We start from the raw sequence: 20,270 nt of genomic DNA, 5'->3' as shown, positions 1-20,270 counted from the left end.
TCTGACTTCAGCAGCTGGAACCCTGTGGCTTATAGCGTTGCTAGGAATATATAATGGTTTGCAGACTTCAGTTTCTAGCATAGTTGTATGTGGGGTGTTGCTCAGTAATGTCTACACAGGCTTGCTGCTCTCTAGGGTTTTAGGCAGGAGCCCTTCCCAGCCAGCATGAAGATGGCAAGCACAAGATGGGAGATTTTTTCCATGCATATCATCACATACTCTGCTACTGAGCTCTGGGCCTGACCGGGCATGGCAGCAGGCAGCAGCCAATGCCTGACCTGCCAGCAAGGCACTGCCCATCAGGTGGGGCCTCTGATTGGCCCGTTTGAAGCTGGCGTTCAGTCGGGAAGTTCCGCCCTGAGATCACGCCAACCGGGGGAATTCTCAAATGGCCGACAACCATGTGAGAGCTGTCTGACGGAATGGCAACAGAGCAAGGGGCCATAACCACCACCCACCTGGAAAGGGTGAGTGTCCATTGTGTTCTAGAAACAACAAGTTGAGCTTCCGCAGCTCATTCTTGCCCAGAGTGGCCTTGCGTAAGTGGCCTGAACCTCACTGAGAATCTCACAACAGTGCTCTCTCCTATTATGATGCAAGAATGGGCATGTCATATGGAATGTGCAGCATCACCACACAACTTTCAACTGCTGCTGCAGCTGCGACTCTTGGAACATCTGCGGTTAACAGTAGGTAATCCAAAGCATTTCACTGAAAGCATTGCAGTTCATTGTCTGTCTATCTATCTATCTATCTATCTATCTATCTATCTATCTCTCGTATCTCTCTATCTCTCTATCTCTCTATCTCTCTATCTCTCTCACACGCATTCCAAACCATCTAGGGCCCATCAGAATAAGACCTCCTGAGAGACCAGGGTTGAAATCCCTACTCAGCCACAAAGCTCACTGGGTGACCTTGGGCCAATCGCTGTCTCTCAGCCTAGCCTGCCTCACAGGGTTGTTGTGTGGAGGAGAACTATATACGCCACTTTGACCTCCTTTAGAGGAAGGGTGGGATACAAATGCATTTTAAAAATAAAATAAAAATTATGCTGGCTTCCTGCATCCTTATCTCTAGTCAGAAGTAGAACTGACCTCGTGGTTCTTCCCAGTCTAAATGTAGGGACTGGGCAGATGGCACACTCTTCAAAATGCAGTAATTGTGCTTATCAGGTATGGAGGGGGGGAAATATTTGGGGTTGTTTTTTTTTAGGACAATAGCATTTATTAGTTTACAACATTTCCATCCCACACCTTCACCATAAATTTATTATCCCTGGGCTGACACAGCAATTGTCCAATCAGAGATGGTAAGTTAGGCCTGTTGGGGCAGAAAGCAGGGAGCCTGAGCCACTCAGAAGGATAGCGAGCTAATTCCAGTTTGGGCTGCTGCCATCTCCCTCCTGAACAGGAACACTGAGGCTAAGTAGGAAGAAGATGACAGTGACACCACCTGGAATCATAGTAGGAAAGCAGATGAGGTCTGGCTGAGGGCAGATGGAGGTTGGGACAGCAACCCATTTCCCTAATGGACCAGCCTCCCCTATTTTTGTCTGGTGTCTGAATGGTAGAAGTGAGGGTACTAGGTGGGCCTCCCTAGAGAGTGCATTCCAATGGTGAAGACCCACCACTGAGAAGACTTTCTTCATGCTGACCAGGGATGATGAGAGTTGTATATAAGAAGCAGAGTAGATAAATAACTACACAATTTTTAGAAGACACCTTATGATTGATGTTTTATTGTGCTTTTATATCAGTTGGAAGCTGCCCAGAGTGGCGGGGGCAACCCAGTCGGATGGGCGGGGTACAAATAATAAAATTATTGTGGTTGTAGTCCACAACATCTGGAGGGAACCATGTTGTCTTCTCATGGTTCAGGTGGGTGGACTGGACAGTCCGTCTAATACGTTGGTTGCTTCTTTCCATTTGAGATTGCAAAGCAAGCCCTAAATGAGTGCAAAGAAGTCTCTACTGAGCTGGCTTGTGTGAGAAGGAGGCTGAACTTAATTAGCCATTCCTCTGTAGAGGGTATTAGCCTCTAGCTAGCCGTAGAAATCTCAACTTCCATAAAACTTAGACTGACAGTTTATTAGTTCCAGCTGAAAGTTTACTTTGTAATTAAGAAAGTGCTTCAGATGCATTTTCTAATTAAATCAAGGGTAATTTATCTGTCACACTTGAAATGCCTGGGACTATTTTTGGACTTCTCATTGGTGAACATAGGGGCAATAAAAACAAGCATGGCTGCCTGCTTATGCTGGGAAGTTTTAATGTCTCTCGAATTCCATGTTTTAATTCTCATAGCCTTTTCAATTATACATGATAACTCAGTTCATTTTTTGTCCTTCAAGCCTACTGTGCCAGCTTCTGTCTTTAGGCCTCTGCAGTCAGTTTCTTTTAAGATGTATTTCTAAGAGTACCGGAACAAAGTGGTTCTAAGTGTGGCTTGACTGAATTGGACCCACAGTTTATACATATCTCTAGATTAAATTTTAAGAAAGCAGAAGAGATGCACATCCTGTTCTCCTCCATTGCAGCTGGTTCATTTGATGTCACAGTCTTCAAACTGTAACCTGGAGCTGAGCTTTAATATACCTGTTGATGCTGAAGAAAGAGCTAAGTGAAACAGAAAAGGTTGTGTGTGCTTAATCTACCGGTTAATCTCTCCATTGCAGCAAAAATAGTATGACTGATATGAGGGCTGTAGATGGAACCAAACCACCAAAGCCTGTGAATTGTTTTCACCATGCACAGAATCATAGACTCTTAAGGGACCATGAGGATCATCTTAGTCCAACCCCCTGCAATGCAGCAATCTATTGCCAAACATGGGGTTTGAACCCAGGACCCTGAGATTAAGAGTCTCATGCTCTACCATCTGAGCTATCACAGCAGGCTTTCTTTAAGCATGAGGCATTTGTGCTTGGGACCTTCTAAAGCAGCATTCCTACCTCCATATGGTGGAAGCCTTGCTGCAGAGGGGTAGCTTGACTCTAGGAGACATGGCCAAATTTGAGCTCCCACCCCCCCTCACGCACATATTTTATCTAGCTGTCTCTTATACATGTGTTTCCTGCTCATCCTCCAAGAGTGGTGAATATGGTGATTTAAACGCATAGGGGAAGAAAGCATTTTCTAGAAATGAGTCCGCAGTATTGACAAATAACCTGGTTGGGCTGGGGATGGTTGCATAGTCTTCCCAGGATCAAAAAGCAAATGATTCAGAAAGGCTTCCACTTTGTAAGAGTCCTGTAAAGATTACAGTCTAGGTTGGTTTGACCCAAGCTGAATAAAATCTCAACACACACCCCTAATCAAAACATTTATATTTGTTTATCTGTCTAGAATGCACTTCTCTTTGTCAATCAACATATTTCCCTCCTCTAGCAAACCATTTCTTGATGATCCAAATCTAGTTTATGCCCCTTCTGTCACCTGATTCTTCCCTGTCCTGTCCCTAATATCCATTTGGCAAACCCTAACCTCTTCTTGTCCACCACATTTTTTTGTTTATCTATTGTAGAGTGCAGGTCCTCTGGAAAAGGACCAAGCTCCATGTGGGTCCCAGGGTGTGCTCTGAAAGATGCAGAAATCTTGTGGAAGCAAATCTGGCTGATGTGAATAGAATACCATCTGGGAACGCTAGGCATGCTTCCCTGAGCTCTCTGGGAGGAAGGTGGGATATAAATGAATTAAATATGTGTGAAGTAGTGTTAGTGCTAGCTGTAGAAGGCATTCATAACACAATAACACATTCTTCTCCACCACATTTTTTTAAAGATCTCCTCACATCAACTCTAGCCCATGGAATAGGTGAAGTGGTGATATGAATGACCCAAAACCAGACACAAAGACTGACCAAAGAGGCGACTCAAAGGGTAGCTCCAAAGGAGACCAAAAGACTGATCACAAGGGTGACCAAAAGGCTGACCAGAAGTCCAGCCCAAGGACCTCCCCAGTGAAAAGTGTAGACTATGCACAAATCAAAGCCAAGGCACCAAGAATTCTGGCAGACATGGTACAAATGCTTATCCTTTGGCGGAAAATGGGCTTCCATGTGCCACGAGGGGTCAAGAATATCTTTGAGTTTACATGGGATGAGCTCCTGGTGACACCACCGAGAAAATCATTTGCTGGTTTATATTGTCCTGTGGTCAAGTTTGCTTCCACGGAGGACGCTGATATTTCCTCCACTCCTACTTCAAGAGCTCAGAAGGCGGGTCCAACACCCTCAAGGTTAAAAGCGAATTATGTGACCCCTTCATCTGAAGACCAACAGATGCTTCTCAAATTCCAAAAACGGTCTGTCCATCTCCTCACTGAACTCTTGAAGATGAAGATGAAACTAATGATTGAAGCAGCTGCTGGTGAGATCATCTAAACTAAGTGTTCCTGCCAGCTTCAATTTACACATAGAATTTAGTAATCTCTTTGGAAATCCTGAACCTTATCAGACAAGTAGGCACCATCCTCCAGGATGAAACTGAGTGTTGTGGAAGGCAGCACATATCTGTCATGTGCTTACCAGCACATGCTATGGTCCCTGCAGTTGGAAACACCAAAAACCAGGGTTCCTGGTGATGTGGATTATTGCCTTCTCATGTACCCTTGTGTGAATGTAGGCACATTGCAAATATCTGATTGAACATGTGTGTTGCATGGGCAGACCCTGTCACCTTTTGCCTTATATTTGAGTGTACAGGATGAAATCTGTAAGATCCGAGTTGGGCTGAGCTAGCACTCAGAGGCTGAGTTAGCATTCATGAATTATATGCAATTTTTTGACATGGGACTGTAAGAGGCCAGATTTGTTTGGGCTAGTGCTTTCATTCTTGCTTTGAGGTTCTAGGTTCAATCTCTGGCCTCTCCCACTAATAATAACAAGTGCTTGGTAATAATAACAGAAACCTTGAGAAACTGCTTCCAATTAAACAACACCAAGGTAGTGGGACCAATGGTTTCACTCAGCAGCATTTTTTATCTGCAGTTAATCACACTGGTTAATGGGAAATTACATTCCGCTGCCGCTATGAACACACACTTTTCTTATTTTATGCATGGTAGCTGCTTTAATATATCTATCTAAATGTACACCCCAATTGTTCAAATATTACCTTTAATTTCTAACCATCATGTCTCCTTCCCAGGCCCCAGTGTTGAGGAGATTGCAAGGAGGTTTTTGGAAGGTGGCCAAAATCTGATCCCGAAAACACGTGAAGATGCAGCTGAATTCACACCCAAAGAACCTAGGAGGAGAGGTTGGGGAAGAAACAGTGTTGTCAGGTGTTTGGACCCTGTGATAGCACCACTCCTTTAACTGTTTATACTCTAGTCTCCTTTGCAGCTGGAAATGCTTTTGTTCCCAGGAGTTTTGCATGTGCCAAGAAGATGGGCCAACGAGTGGGTATGGTAGCAAGAACACTTGGGCTGAGGCCTTGGTGTATTCATGCACCAGAACGAGGTGCGAATGAGGTGGCAGAGTCCAGGCCAGCATATTTTATTCTTACGTTATTTTATTCTTATTTATTAATTTATATATATACTACTTACATGCCAAAATGGCTTCTTAAGCAGCCTACAAGAACAAAATCAATTATAAAATATCCACTCACAATTGAAATGCATGATAGAACAATTCCACCATCTAACTGGATTGTTAAACCTGTCTGAGAATTGTAGCTCTGTGAGGAGAATGAGGATCTCGTAATAGCTTTCTGCACCCTTAACAGTTTTATTTTGCAGTGTGTGAAGATGTACTTTGTTTTGTGTGAGTTGAATCTTCCAACATTCAGCTTTACTGAACGCCCCTGAGTTCATATGTTAGGAGGGGGAGAAGAACCTTTCTCTTTCCATTTTCTGTACATACATAATTTCTATCATGTCTCTGCTCTGAACTAAAAAGCCCCAAACATTGTAAGCTTTCCTCCTGAAGCAGCTGCTCCATCAGGCAGCCCATTTCAGTTGCCATTTCAGGTTTTCTTCACAGATGTGGTACCTCTGAGGTATTTTACTTCCTGCTCTCCAGAGTGTTTTCATTTTTAAAACAATCTGAAATTGAAAGGAATTCTTAACTCATCAGTTTGTGTTTTATTGCCGCAGGACGTGGTATGGCACCAATACTTCCAGCAATTCCTATTTCTTCCACCACCCAGCTTATACAGCAAATGTCAATGAACTGTCTTTGCTTTCAGTTGTCTTTGAAAGACACCAAGCAGCAAAAGAGCACAGGTAGATACAATTTCTAGAAAATGAGAGAATACTAAATGCTCCGTAGGGCAGAGTTTCCACAGATGCTATGGGAGCCCATGTTGCAATGCTGTTGCTGTGTTAGCCCTTGTAGATACTGGTAGCATTTTGCATTTGACTTTACTGCTGGAGGAGCACAGGATCATGACTATAATATGCCAACATAATCATGGTGTAGCAGTCATTAGTGTAACTGGGCTATTGAGCTGGTACAGCAGGGCTATCCACGTGGCTATTTACCTATAAACAAACAGAGAGGTTTTGTGTGTGTGTGTGTGTGTGTGTGTGAGAGAGAGAGAGAGAGAGAGAGAGAGAGAGGGAGAGATTTACTGGTGAGTGCAAAGAATTTAATAATGAATTTTGACTTCCAGTTTTGATAAAGTGAAGTATAATGTACAAAAGGCTATTTGCAACTTACAAAAACACCGTGTGGAAATGTCAAAAGTATCCAGTAGGTTGTATTGAATAAAATTTAATATTTGACGGATTTACAGGAAGACTTTAGGAGAGCTCTTTCCATATATCTATATATATATCTATATGTATGTATGTATGTATGTATGTATGTATGTTTTCCAGGTAAAGCTTATGATGAGAGACTTGACCCATGTCCTGAAGCTAGGGAGTTGCTCCGAGAAATTTGCCGGACTATGTAAGCATCTTCAAATGTTTAGGATACAACACACCTTTATAGGGTAATCTCATGGGTTATTTTAATAGGCTGAAAGCTCAGCGTGCAACCCCACATCAGCAGTGGGGTGATATGTAGACAGATGTTTTATATAGAGTCCATCTCGGCGTGTAATTGGTTCTCTGGTTGGCAGTGGCTCTCCAGAGTCCCAGGAACTGGCCTTTCCTTACCCTGCACCATGAGAGACTTACTTGAAGAGGGCAGGGATTGATCAGTGAGTTTTATACATACAAAACTGGGGATTTGCACCGGTAGCCAACAATGTAGCTCAAACCTAGCTCAAAACATTTTGGCCATTACTGACTGGAATGGTCTTAGGGCTATCTCATCTCATCTTCTGGGAATTGTAGCTCTGTGAGGGGAGCAGGGTCTCCTAACCACCTTCAACACCCTTAACAAACTACATTTCCCAGGATTCTTTGTGGGGAGTCATGAGTGATAAAGTGGTATGATAGTGCTTTAAATGCATTGTGTGGATGTTGCCTTTTCTTGAAAATGTAGCCAGCCAGCCCTGCTGTGTTGGGGCCCCCTCCTGCTCATTCCGTTCAGACTCCCTCTCCCAAGTGGCACTTACGTATGTGTGAATTAATTCTAAGTTTCAGCCCCTTTCATTTATTTTGCTCTGTAAAGTTGCTGGCAGCCCGAACATGAGAGCTATTGAAAATAATAATCCTGAGAATGACATCAGTTTGTTCTTGTTTTATTATGTATTTTGTGATTTCATTTTGTATTTTTATTCCCCCCCCTCACCCCGTGATCTTTGGATGAAAGGTGGTAAACTAACTAACTAACTAACTAACTAACTAACTAACTAACTAAAAAAACCTACTGAAGTCCCAACTCTGCTGACACACAGGTGTCTAATAAGAGACACCGCTGTTGTTTCTGTTCCTTTTAGAGCGGAAGAGAGGAATGCAGCCATAACAAAAGGCCATACAAGGCCCCTAATCCTGAGAAATTACATGACAATCCACAGATCACCGTCTCAGGCCTTGAAAAGGGCTTCAGTGTCCCTAATAGCTACCGAGGTCCGGCGTATGAAAGGGAAGAAGTTCTTCTTTTCCTTTCCTGATGGAACATCCCTGATGTTGTATCCTTAGGAATGTATAGGGAACGAGTTTGGGAAATAGGATTGGTTGTTGTTCTTTTCCATCCCTACTGTACAGGGATTAGAGCCAGTGTGGTGTAGTGGTTAAGAGTGGTGGACTCGTAATCTGGTGAACCGGGTTCGTGTCTCTGCTCCTCCACATGCAGCTGCTGGGTAACCTTGGGCTAGTTACACTTCTTTGAAGTCTCTCAGCCCCATTCACCTCACAGAGTGTTTGTTGTGGGGGTAGAAGGAAAAGGAGAATGTTAGCTGCTTTGAGACTCCTTAGGGAAGCGGGATATGAAATCCAAACTTCTCCTCCTCCTCCTCCTCCTCCTCTTCTCCTCCTCCTTCTGAGTACAGCTACAAAATTCAGTGTGACTTCTTGATTAGCAGTTTTTTCAGACTTCTACCCTACCAGCACCAATAGGTACCAGGCACCACTTGGGGGGAACCCAGAGTAGATTTGGCGGTGGGGGCTGCACAAAGGGGGAGTGAAGGGGGAATTTCATTGCACTTGTGGATGTAAGGATGCAAATGAGTGAATGGAAGAAAAGATGCAGCAAAGTGTGCCTGTTCCAGTTCTGAAATTAATTTGAGATTCCTAGTGAAGTTGGCATCTGAGAGCTGTAGAATTTAGGACAGAGGAAACCCACAGAATGATAAACTATCAGAAATCCCCTCATCCCTGTTGTGTGAGGGCTTGCAGAGGACATGGACTCACTTCCTGTGGGATGTCACTTTACCGTACCCCAAATTTGGGGGCAGGAAAAGAGGTCAGAGGAGAGAGCCTTAATGAGATCTACAGCTATACTCCAAGAATCTCCCCCCCCCCCACCAAATGCCAGCCAAATAATGGCTGCACTGTAGCCTTCTAAGATCAGTAGCTAAGGGAGCAATGGCACAAAAAAGCAAGGGGGTGATGTAATTCAAGTACTGCTAGCTTAGCTGGTGCTGCTGAAGCTTCTCTGCTTGCATTGCAAGAGCACAGAGCTAAGCTATTTCAAATCCTTTGCCCTCTTGCTTTCTCTTCTCTCCCTCCCTCCCCAAACTTCCTTGACAGCCCCTTGGCTGCAGTTCATTTGGAGTTGTTTCACAGAAGCACATGCTCCATTTGATCTTTCCACCAAACTGGGAATTAAGAATGAAAGACTCTGACAGTGCAGGCTTTCAGATCAGTTCTGTAGTTCAATTGACTCCATTTGTCAGTCTCCGTTTTCTAACACAGCGCGTTAAACACAAAAGCCTCATTTTGAGACCTTTACATACCCCCTTTTTTCTAGCTGATCACTTTGGCTAATAGATTCTTTTCCTTGCTGTGCTGCTTATGAACATGTCGGGGAAATAACTCCTCTGAGGCAGATTGCTTCACAGACAGAGGCACCTTATGCTCCATCAGACACTCAGAAGCCTTGAATAAAACGTCACTACTGGCAGTTTGGCAAGGATCTGCATATGAAAATGATACAAGAAGGCAAAAAGCCCTAGAATGATGAGGACGATGATTTCAGATATAGAGTACGCACTCGCTAATCTCCCTTCATGGGGAAAGCTAGTGCATCAGAGGAGGCTAATTAATTGTGTTAGTTTTGCACTTGCAGGGACTTTAAAGTGACCCCCCCACCCTGTGCCCTCCCCCCCCCACTACCAGGCCATGGGCAAGAGTCTGGGGTGAATCAGTTGCAGGAAACAAGGAGCTGGTTAGAGGAGGAAGCCAGTAATCAGGACTCAAGAGTAAATCAGAACCATAGACCTTATAGTTCAGAGATATGCCCAGTGTTTTTTTCCAAGGGGTACTCAAAGGCACATAGTACCATCACACACCCCCAATGTTAAAAGTGTGCAGTTACTGTAACAACTTCATGGTGAGTGCTGACACCTTATTTTTTTTATTATTATTATTATTATTATTATTATTATTATTATTATTATTATTATTAAAGCATTGGATATGACCTTAGTATTAAGAAGCTGGTAATTTGAGGACTTGCCTTAAGGCAGTTCCTACAGTTTGTTGCTCAAGTTTGTCTTAGTTGTAACACTGGAAACAGCCCTCATCAAAGATCCAGCTGAGTGAACTTGTATTATTACACTACAAGCCCACAATGGATAACTAGATAAATGCCTTTCTTTTCTTTTTCTTTCTAAAAAAAAGTGTGATATTACTTGACCTATGTCAAAGTTACCCATCAGGAAGTGTTGCTGTCTACCAGTTTCCCATATGCTGTGTGGGAAAAACCATCACCCTTCTGTTTCAGGATGCTCCTAGTCAAACGCTTCTAGGTACAATTACGTCTCAGGGCCATTCGTGGATACGCTATTGCTTTAAGGCCAGGTGAGTGTCCCTTATTGATCCTAAATGTTTGGTCAGGGGGTGGAGCGGGGAAAAGTGCAACAGCTGAGTACGCAGTGGATTCTGGGTACTGATGTTAGATGGGCCATTGGCCTAATCCAGTAGGACTCTCCTTATTTCCAAATGTCTAAACAAGAAGGGAGCAGCACCTTCAAAACAGTGGTGAAAGCACACTGAGAGATTCCTTTTAAAAAAAACAAACCCACATTGAATTATACTGACCTTGGCTCAGTCGTTCACAACTGGCACTGGCATTGCTTCTGTTTACCTAGAAAAGTCTTGGGGCTGTGCAGGTGAATGGGTGGGGCTGACACTGCTGATCTGGCAGTCCCGCTGGTGCACATGCATGCCCCGACGTCACTACTGCTCCACCACATGGGCATCACTGCTTAGGCCAAAAAGGATGGGCATCACCAGAAAGGTCGCAAATGTGCATATAATTTACACATGTATAGATGTGAATTTAGAACTCATTACTATAATTTACTATAATCAGGGACAGGGAACCTGCAGTCCTCCAGACATTGTTGGACCCCAGCACTAACTGGCTCCAGTCTCCATGGCCAATGATCAGGGATGGTGAAGTTTGTAGTATAACAACATTTGGAGGCACACATGTTAGCCACAATCCATCTCACCATAGTGCGCGAGGCTGTGGCCAGCTCAACTGGGTGCCTGCCCAGACTGCTGTTCAGGGGCTCACTGCTGATGGGTAGTTTCAAGGCCGCTGCTCTCCCTTCTTATGGCTTGCTTTTCTTTAAACTGGACTTGAACCGAATGGCCCAAACAGAAGACTACTTTTAGTAGAGGACCGTCATCCTGTGAAAGCCCTTCAAACAGAGGACTGTCCTCTGTAAAGTAGCACACATGGGTACCGTAATCCTGACCCCAGCCATGCTCATCTAGAGCAAGCTGTTTATATTGATACCTGCACATGTCTCATAGGCTCAGAACATTCAACTCTGCTGACTGGGTGGTGGTAGTAACTTCAGGATTATAAAGATATTAATGAGTGCTTATAGAAATGCCTTCATTTCCTGGACCTCTTAGGTATCATGTGAGAGAGGCATTATCTCAATTTTACAGATGAATAAACAAGAAACACAGGGAAAGCTCAAGGTCACATAACTAGCCAGTGACATGGATGGAAAAGCCAAGGGCCATAACCCCAATTAAATCAAATGTGCCTTATCGTTCATGGTAGACTTTTAAAACCAAGTAGTGTAGATCTGTTACTGGTCATTTATTGTCATCATTTGCATCCATCATTCCTTTTATATGGGAGGATTAATTAATTATCTCACTTCTCAGTCTTTAAAGCGTGTGATATAGGAAGCTGCTAATGGCAGATGTTAAAAGCATAACCCCACTGGGTGTAACTAATGGTTACGCTACATGGCATTGCTCGGGGAGAAAAAGGTCATTGGAGTGATGAGGATTTGGAAAGGGGATTGGAAGGGGGGGGGGAGTAACATAGTTCTGCAGCCAGACAGGGGCAGGCCAGAAACAGTTACACGTGATATTTCCTGGGGAGTAAAGAGCAACCAGAACAAAAGCACAGCAGCTATAGAGAGATCTGAGGAAACTGAGAGGCCAGGGTTAAAGAGACCATGGCTGGAGGCAGCAATGCATTTGAATACCAGTTGCTGAAAACCACAGGAGGGGAGAGTGTTCTGGTGCTTGGGTGCTGCTTGAGAATTTCGCACAGACCTCTGGGAGGCCTCTGGGAGAGCAGGGTGCTGGACTGGATGGGCTAACTAGTCTGATCTGGCAGGCTCCTTTGTCCATAGGAAAGTAGAGACCCCTAAAAAGGGGGGGACTGACTGGTGTGCCTGTGGGAATGAGGAAAAGGATCATTAGACTGACCACCTGACTTATCATCAGGAGAATAAATCATGCAATGATATAAATGCATGCAACCAGTCAGTTTTAATAATTTCTGAAAGCCTGCAAGGATTTAGGTTCCACGCCAGAGAAAAGTAGTGGCCCAGCTGGCTGGTAGTTAGAGAAAAGACAAATTTGAGAGTTGAGAGTTGGCAGTGATGTGACCTAGAAGTAAAGCAGCAAGCTTTTGTTTGAATCTAAGGCTCTGGCTATGGGAGAAACAAGACCCTTTAGGGTGTTGATGCTGTGAACCCCTCCATCGTAGGCTCAGGCTATATATATGTGTAAATAAACCCTCCATCATAAAGGTACCACAGTCTCCACTGTGCCTCATTCCCAAAGAAACATGCACCCTGGGTAAGTGCCTGGAACCTCTGGAATCTCACACTGCTTGGAGATTGGGGAGGTGCGCAACAGTATTATAACATCTGTTGTGGGCTATGAATATCATGGTTCAATCACATCAGTTCAGGATATTAAAAAATTGGGCCACTGAGTTCCTTGTTATGAATTTCCCAATATTACTGCAATCGCTACAGTCAGAATCTTTATTATGTATGTATTCCCATCAACTTCTCCCTTAGTATTAAAACTGCATAGTTTAACTGTTTTTCCTCTCACCCAGCTGTTCAATAGCACTGATGATGAATAATGAAGGAGGGAGCATTAGAGACAAGGATGGCTATTTAACCCAGCACTGGAACTGGTATTCCAAAAACCAGATTCTGCAATCGTTAGACTATCAGGTATCAAATGAAACTCTCAGACCAAAGTATCCACTAACACCTCACATTTTTGGAATAGCTGTCTCTGTGGTTGGTCTCTCTAGAATTCTACAAAGATCTCTAAAAGTGTGCTCTTCTAGCTGAGAGAAATTATAGGCAGAGATTCCAGATTATGCTTTGTTCCTGCTGGTTTCCAGAGTCACGTTTTAAAAATCCCAGAACTGCCAGCAAACTCACTAGTGTGTTGCCACAAACTCACTTGTGTGAGGGTTCCCAGAAACGAGATCATGGCTGCTGAACTTCTTCCTTGGTCCTCCCTCTGCTGTGCTGCTGGGGGCTAATACATGGTTTGGCTTAGCATGTCATCTCAACCCTGGTTTGTGGTTTGTCTTGCTCCAGATAAACCATGAGCTGTAATCAAGATTTGTTTGTGAGTTGTCTGGATGAGAAGCCATGAGGTTAGGTTTGGATAACACACTTAGCCAGGCCATGGCTTAGCTCATGGCGTGTTGAGTGCACTCACACAACTAATGTCATCTAGCTTGGAACTCAAATGCCCCATTTGTCCAAGACTTGAGTTTGCTGTGAACATAAAGTACTATAATGAACTCCCCATCAGAACCACAGTAACGTGAAGCCTAAACAATGTGGAGCCTGCACCTCAAATTTGGGCAACATTTCCCCACAAATTCATCACCACTAGTTGAGGGAACTTTTAGATGTGGGAAAGAAGGCTTTTACACTTTGCATTGCACCCAACTAGATTATACTCAGGTAAGACTCATTGAAATTAAGTCTGTCATGCCCACTAATGGGACTGCTCTGAGTAGGACTGACCCTGGATACAATCCTGTAAGCATGATGACAGTGGCAAATGCCAATTGTGTGAATCAGCCCCTAAGACTTTCATTATCTTCTTTTATTCCTTAGATAAATGAACAGCTAAAACTCAAGGTTGTTAATCAAAATTCAATGACAATTACTTTCACCGAACAAAGTGAAAGCATCACCTTGTCTTTGGTAAGAGATGGATGCACACATAGATCCAAATCTGATAGGCAGGTAAGAAGTCACAGCATGGAAACAACATTATGCAAGTAACAATAGGATATCCAGTAACTGCGTGTCCATTGACTTTTTCACAACCCTGAGGGAAATTTCTAGAAGTAACATTTGAAAACTTGTCCTAGGTCTAATTTTCTCTAGTACAGCAATCCCTCTTCTGTTATCTCTCTTTTTGGGATACAAAAGTCTTACCTCCGTACACTGTAGATTGTGATAGAATCTATCTATCTATCTATCTATCTATCTATCTATCTATCTATCTATCAGATCTTCCCTCAACGTAAGTTCCTAAGGCAGCTAACATACAAATCACATATACATAGTAAATTCTCACAAAGCATTAAAAATGGAATAATCATTTAAGATAGCATACAACAAACTGCATAGGTACCACTACAATCCACAGGATGAAGGAGTATCATTTTTAAAAAAATCATTTTTATTAATTTTTCAATAAAAACAGCCAATTAACATATCCATCAAATCATAATCATAATCCAATTATAATCCAATAAAAAACAACCAAATTACAGTCCTAATTATTAATTTTTTCTGGGCTTCCCATAGTCTGGACCTCTGAAGTATATCTACAATATCTTCGTTCCTTCTTTCTTCTTGTTGCTCTCATATTGTCCACATTCCGATCTTAACACTTTAAAGTTCTCCGTCCCTGGCTATGCGATTCTCAATCATGTCAGAAATCATATATCCTTTCATCCATTGAGTTCAGCTTTGTTTATGTATATATATTTTTTCAACTGTCGATTTGCCAACGCAGCTTTTCCTGATTTCATTCCAGTCTTCCAATCTGGGCTGTTGTCCAAGTCTATCGTTTGAAGTTTCATGATGCAGCAACTCCCAAGTTGTTAAATCATTCCAATCCGGGCTGTTGTCCAAGTCTGTCTTTTGAAATTTAATGACGCAGTAACTTCCATTGTTAAATTGTTGAGTATACTGTTTGCAATGTTGCAATGTAAATGAACCGTATTCCACAGATATAAGTCATTTGATGATCGATCAGCCTTCCCAGAGACCACACAATCCCCCCCCCCTCTGGGCCCTAGAAGGGGGGTTGCAAGACCTCCATTTGGCCTTCTCTCTCACTCATAATGAAGGAATTCTGCAAACAGATGCACTGTATGTTATCCCAAATTGTTGTCTCAAGTCTTTAGAAAGTCAGCTAGCAAGTGTTTCCCACTTCCCTCGAAAAGGGAGGAATTCTTATTTTTCTGTGCTGTGTCATATTAACAAGCGCCATCTTGTTTCTTCTTTTATCTTTATCAAGTCTTTCAAGTCTAAGTAAAGCTGTACAATTAAATACTGAATTATAAATAGAAGTCCATCTGTACTTTTCAAAAAAATTAGGTTTCTTGATGAGGCTTGGCATAGAAAACCAATTGTAGATAATGAGAGGAGAAAAAAGGACATACCAATCACCTCCGTAATCCAAATGCCATGATGAGAATCTCTTTGAAGTCCAAGCTTAAACACCAGGGACTGTACAGTTCTGCAGGTTTTTCTCAATTTTCTTCGATCCAGACTATGTCTGTTTATTGTCCAAATCTAATAATTTAACAAACAGATATTTCCGGCTTCTGAGAGTGACTTTGGAGAGTGCCAGCCGTGTCGTGCTCTGGGACCCAGAGTCCTGCCGCTTGCACCTTGATGCAAGCTGACAATCTCGGATGGTCTGCGGGTCTACGAGACAGTCCTCCCCCACCCTGGGGAGTCTGCCAGAGCTAATTACCCCCATATCAACCCTGAATTACCAGCACGGCTGGGGTCCAATCGTGTGGGAGTCAGACATTTCTCACCGCCAGAAACAGGAAGTCTAAGGAGTATCATTTTAGTCTGGTTGTTTCCATTCCGGATAAGAAAAGGCAGCGTATCACATTTGCGGTGATATTTTTGTGTTACGCTATCACACATTGTACTGCTGCTAGCGATGTCTCATCACAAGGGATGCTTCATGCTTGTATCACAGATCTCGGCAGTAACCGCCTCTATCATTTTGGTTGCCCCTTTTCGAGCCCTTTTTAGCTCTACATCAATCTTTCTGAGGTGAGGTGACCAGATTGTGCATACTCTTCCACCAATGTGATTCCTAACAGCACATTTGGCTTCATGCATTGTTTGGTCCTAAGTTTTCCAGCACATTGCCTTAAGCCTCACACATTAGAGTGCTGTGCCCTTTAGCTAACACATCCCTGTAGCCAGGTTTTATGCTTATCAGCAAAAGCTAACTCTTCTATGAAGGCGAGTAAGCAAACCATGCTTGCCTCTTTCTTAATAATAAAAATAAAAATAAGGTATGCCACATTTGACTCTTTTCAAATTGCTTCCCTGGAGTCCCATTGACCTTTGAAGAGTAGCCCTCAGGAACGGCACTGAAACCTGCATTAAAGGCAACCTTCTTTCTTTAAGAGCCTATTTCCTGGTCTTTCTTCTAAATATTTATTTTGTGAATGCACTTTTGTGGAAAGACAGCCTTTGCATTAAAATGCTTTATTACCCCACAGGCTGCCTTCATAGGCTGGCTGAATGACATATTTCTCAGCCACTTGGTGTTAATTGGGCCATTCTTTAGATTAAGAATTCATTGTTGTCCCAGCTGGCATTCCCCCCTACTGCTTCCACTTCTTAAATACAGTGTGTGTGTGTGTGTGTGTGTGTGTGTGTGTGTTGTGTGTACAAAATATATAGATATAGATAGAGATATAGATATGTATGTATATTTTAAATTCCCTTTTCTCGTTGAGATGTTGATGTATCTGTTAGGAAAACAAAAATATTTTCAAATCCATATTTGTAAAATTTGCTAGAGTTTGTAACTGCAGTGCCTTGTGCATTCAGAGGAAGGTTAAGTGCTGAACTGTGCACGCTGGTATTGTGGATTTTAGCAGGGGATGTTCCCTTATTTCCAAATAGCTCAAAACGCAGCAAGGGCCACTTCTCCCATGGATAAATTTCCATTTGCCCAAATATAATAATAATAATTCCTTTTCTCTTTACTTACCACAGCCGACTGGGAAAAGCACAGATAGTGGTGACCAGGAAGGACAATGGGTCAGAGCCTTAACAGAGATAAAGAAGAGGTTTGAGAAGATAGTGAGACAATTTATAAATGGCATTTTGATGGTCTCAGGTATAGTAATTCTTATTGGTCATGTGGTATTCATATTGCATGTAATTTAATTTGCATCATGAGGTCTCTCTGTCTCTCTTACACACCTAAACCCACCCACCCCCACCATGATGATACAAATTAAAACTCAAATGAATAATTGTACAAGCTACACACACACACGCACACACACACACACACACCATGAATGAATGAAATAGTCTTTCATCCAGTGAAGACTGAATTTTGGTATGGCCAAATTCTTGATTCTCACTTGTTCCACTAAAAGTTCAAAATCTAAACATTAAAAAGTATAAAATTCAGAATGTGGAACCTGATTTTTTATTATTATTATTAGATTTTGTGCTTATATTCATATCTGCAGTGTTAGAATCAGCCATGAAATTCACTGTGTGGCCTTTGGCCCATCTGTCTCTTGGCCTAACTTACCCCATAGGGTTGCTGTGAGGATAACTTGGGGAAAAGGAGACTCATGAATGCCACCTTGAGCTCCTCAGAGGAAAAATAGAATGGATATAAACCAATAAATAATAAATAAACAGGCTCTGTCCAGTTTCCCTGCCCCAATTTTGTATTGAGTGAAGGGGACCACATTTGGAATAATGAAGAAGAGAAAGTATAACCTAAAAAGGAAAGAATCAAGAAACGGGTGTGCTTGTTGTTGTTTTTTAACGATAATGAGGCTCTTACCATTTTTGGCTTACTGAGAAGGAAAGTGTGCAGACGATAGCTAACTCAATCTAAGTGTGATGTTAGTGCCCCACAAACCACAACCTGTTTAGGCACTATGAGACTCAGAAATAAATTAAATGAGCATGCACAGAGTGCACCTGCCTCACCAGTGAGAAAGCTCTTTGTATTTAATTTGGCGATTCTACAACGTGTATCCTTTGTACAAATAGAATCCCCACAGCAGAATATCCTGTTGGGTCAGACCAAAGACCAACATCCTGTTCTTGCAGTAACCTACCAAACTCTCTCTCTCTCTCTCTCTCTCTCTCTCTCTCTCTCTCTCTCTCTCACACACACACACACACACACAGCATTTTAAAACCTAAATAAGAATTATTGATATTTATTATCAAAAGAGACTCACACTGTGTCTCCCATTGCACTCTCTTAGTCAAAAAGATAGCTCAAGCTAGCAACCACATTATTCTTCTGACTAGTATAAATAATGTGCTTTGCACTGTTTGGAGATGGGGTCTTCAAAGAAATAGCTCTGAGCATGCTCAGAAGGCAAGAAGGACTGCTCTTCAATCAGCCCTCTGTTGCCCTATACAGGTGCTGGAATTGCCCTCGTAACAACAAGAGGGAGGGGTAACCTTCACAACTGGGACTGAAAAGCTGGCAGTCTTGATACTCAAATTTCATGTACAGTGGTACCTCTGGTTACGAATGGGATCCATTCCAGAGGCCCATTTGCATCATGAAAAGTCTGCTACCTGAAGCGCCATATCTGCACAGGTGCTTGTGCGTAAAAAAATTATTATTATTATTATTATTATTATTATTATTATTATTATGTGTGACTTTCTCATTGGGAGAGCTGTGCCCCAGTAGCTCCAATGGGCCTGCCTTGTCAAAAATAACTGACAATTCTCTTCTGGTTTCTATGGCAGGGATATGTTGTGTAGACTATCCAATTGACCTTGCCCCTTCAAAGCAAGTGAAGTTTTTGATAAAGGACCCAGTACTTCTGGCCTGGGATCGAGTTGATACCAGACCTTTGGCCGCTAAACGGAGATCAGTTGTCAAGCCATATCTTACACGGAATCTTGCCTTTGATAAGCCTTTCAGGGGGAAATATAGGCCTCCTTCAAGGTCAGTGAGGTTATCTTTTGTGGGGGAAGTGTCTTAGTTTCTATAGAAAAGCAGGACTAATCATGTGGGTTAGCAGGCTGCAGATATGATCCTTGTAAGCAGCCGTTTCAGTGGGCGGCAGTAAGCAGGACAGAGGGGCAAGGTGTGGTGTGAGTGCAGCACTAGAGACATTCTGATGCTCCCTCCACTGCACCCTTACCGTGCCAATCTGCCTCTCAGCTGGCAGCAGTGACCTCTACATTGGGAAACTGGATGGACAACACTGCCCTGCAGGCTGCTTCTGATTTTTAGGCCATGGCACATTGCGTCAGATGCATGAAATGGATGCAGAAGGTGCAGGATGCAGAGATGCTTGGTCTCAGGTGCGCTAAAGATGCCCAAATTGGCAATCATCCTGCAGTAGAAAAAGGAAGATTCCACCTAAACATTAGGAAGAACTTCCTGACAGTAAGAGCTGTTTGACAGTGGAATTTGCTGCCAAGGAGTGTGGTGGAGTCTCCTTCTTTGGAGGTCTTTAAGCAGAGGCTTGACAACCATATGTCAGGAGTGCTCTGATGGTGTTTCCTGCTTGGCAGGGGGTTGGACTCGATGGCCCTTGTGGTCTCTTCCAACTCTATGATTCTATTCTATTCTATAATGGGTGCATTTGCATGAACACAGATGCTAAATCAGTCTTTGCCAACCTGGTGCCCGCCCAGTGCTGGATTTATGTATAAGTTAAACAAGCTGTAGCTTAGGGCCTCGCTCTCTTGGGTGCCCCCAAAAAAATTTAAAGGGGAAAAAACCTGGATGTACATTTCCAAAATATAAGATAAAAAAAATAAAAATAAAACCTACATACAGCAACAGTGTTTTGTGTTGTATAGGCTCCTATTTGTTATGTGGCTTTAGATACCTATTAGGGTCCATAACTTACCATATAGCATATATTCAACACAAAAACAGTGACAATTTGTTGTTGACAAAGGGCAGCTGGACATATAAAGGGCCCCATTGCCTGATGGTTTTGGAGTCCCACTCCTATCTTTCCGGGGCTGAATGGAGCCTGTGGCATTGCGGCAACCTCCCTTGATAAAGATGCAAGTGTGGTAACGTGACCAGATTTGGGTGCTTTGAAATTTAGACACTCCCTGTCGTCAGTAAAATTTGAGAGGTCTGATGTTATCTGAATGTGGTAGTGTTTCCTAATATCCAGCAGCAAGGATTTTTAATAATGTGAAGCGAAAAACTATTTTGTTCTACTAAGCC

General features: G+C 42.8%; 1 protein-coding gene and 1 long non-coding RNA gene across 13 annotated transcripts in view; one reads left to right on the top strand and one right to left on the bottom strand.

The window, feature by feature from the left end:
* LOC310671240 overlaps positions 1-20,270 on the bottom strand; it is a 31,560-nt gene that overhangs the window by 10,942 nt on the left and 348 nt on the right. For all 4 annotated transcript variants that reach the window (XR_014507916.1, XR_014507917.1, XR_014507918.1 and 1 more), the window contains exons 2-3: positions 17,070-17,127; positions 5,117-5,248 (exon numbers count right to left, since the gene is read on the bottom strand). This is a non-coding gene — a long non-coding RNA (uncharacterized lncRNA). The remainder of the gene's footprint in view (positions 1-5,116; positions 5,249-17,069; positions 17,128-20,270) is intronic.
* Positions 349-20,270, top strand: part of LOC310671227 (uncharacterized protein C3orf20 homolog) — a 48,334-nt gene continuing 28,412 nt past the window's right edge. For 2 of the 9 annotated variants that reach the window (XM_083426946.1, XM_083426953.1), the window contains exons 1-12: positions 575-689; positions 2,540-2,636; positions 3,783-4,369; positions 5,150-5,260; positions 6,102-6,230; positions 6,828-6,900; positions 7,838-8,029; positions 10,209-10,361; positions 12,889-13,009; positions 13,919-14,050; positions 17,075-17,198; positions 18,821-19,022. In XM_083426946.1, the coding sequence (XP_083283072.1) occupies positions 3,829-4,369; positions 5,150-5,260; positions 6,102-6,230; positions 6,828-6,900; positions 7,838-8,029; positions 10,209-10,361; positions 12,889-13,009; positions 13,919-14,050; positions 17,075-17,198; positions 18,821-19,022 (1,778 nt within the window). In that variant the 5' untranslated portion in view covers positions 575-689; positions 2,540-2,636; positions 3,783-3,828. Of the gene's footprint in view, positions 468-568; positions 694-1,140; positions 1,176-2,539; positions 2,637-3,519; positions 3,679-3,782; positions 4,370-5,149; positions 5,261-6,101; positions 6,231-6,827; positions 6,901-7,837; positions 8,030-10,208; positions 10,362-12,888; positions 13,010-13,918; positions 14,051-17,074; positions 17,199-18,820; positions 19,023-20,270 lie in introns of those variants that run through there. The other 7 variants (XM_083426945.1, XM_083426947.1, XM_083426951.1 and 4 more) reach the window with 7 other exon arrangements.

This window comes from Podarcis tiliguerta (genome assembly GCF_965153285.1).
Source record: "Podarcis tiliguerta genome assembly, chromosome: 2".
NCBI lineage: Eukaryota > Metazoa > Chordata > Lepidosauria > Squamata > Lacertidae > Podarcis > Podarcis tiliguerta.
This window is presented reverse-complemented; position numbering and strand designations above follow the sequence as displayed.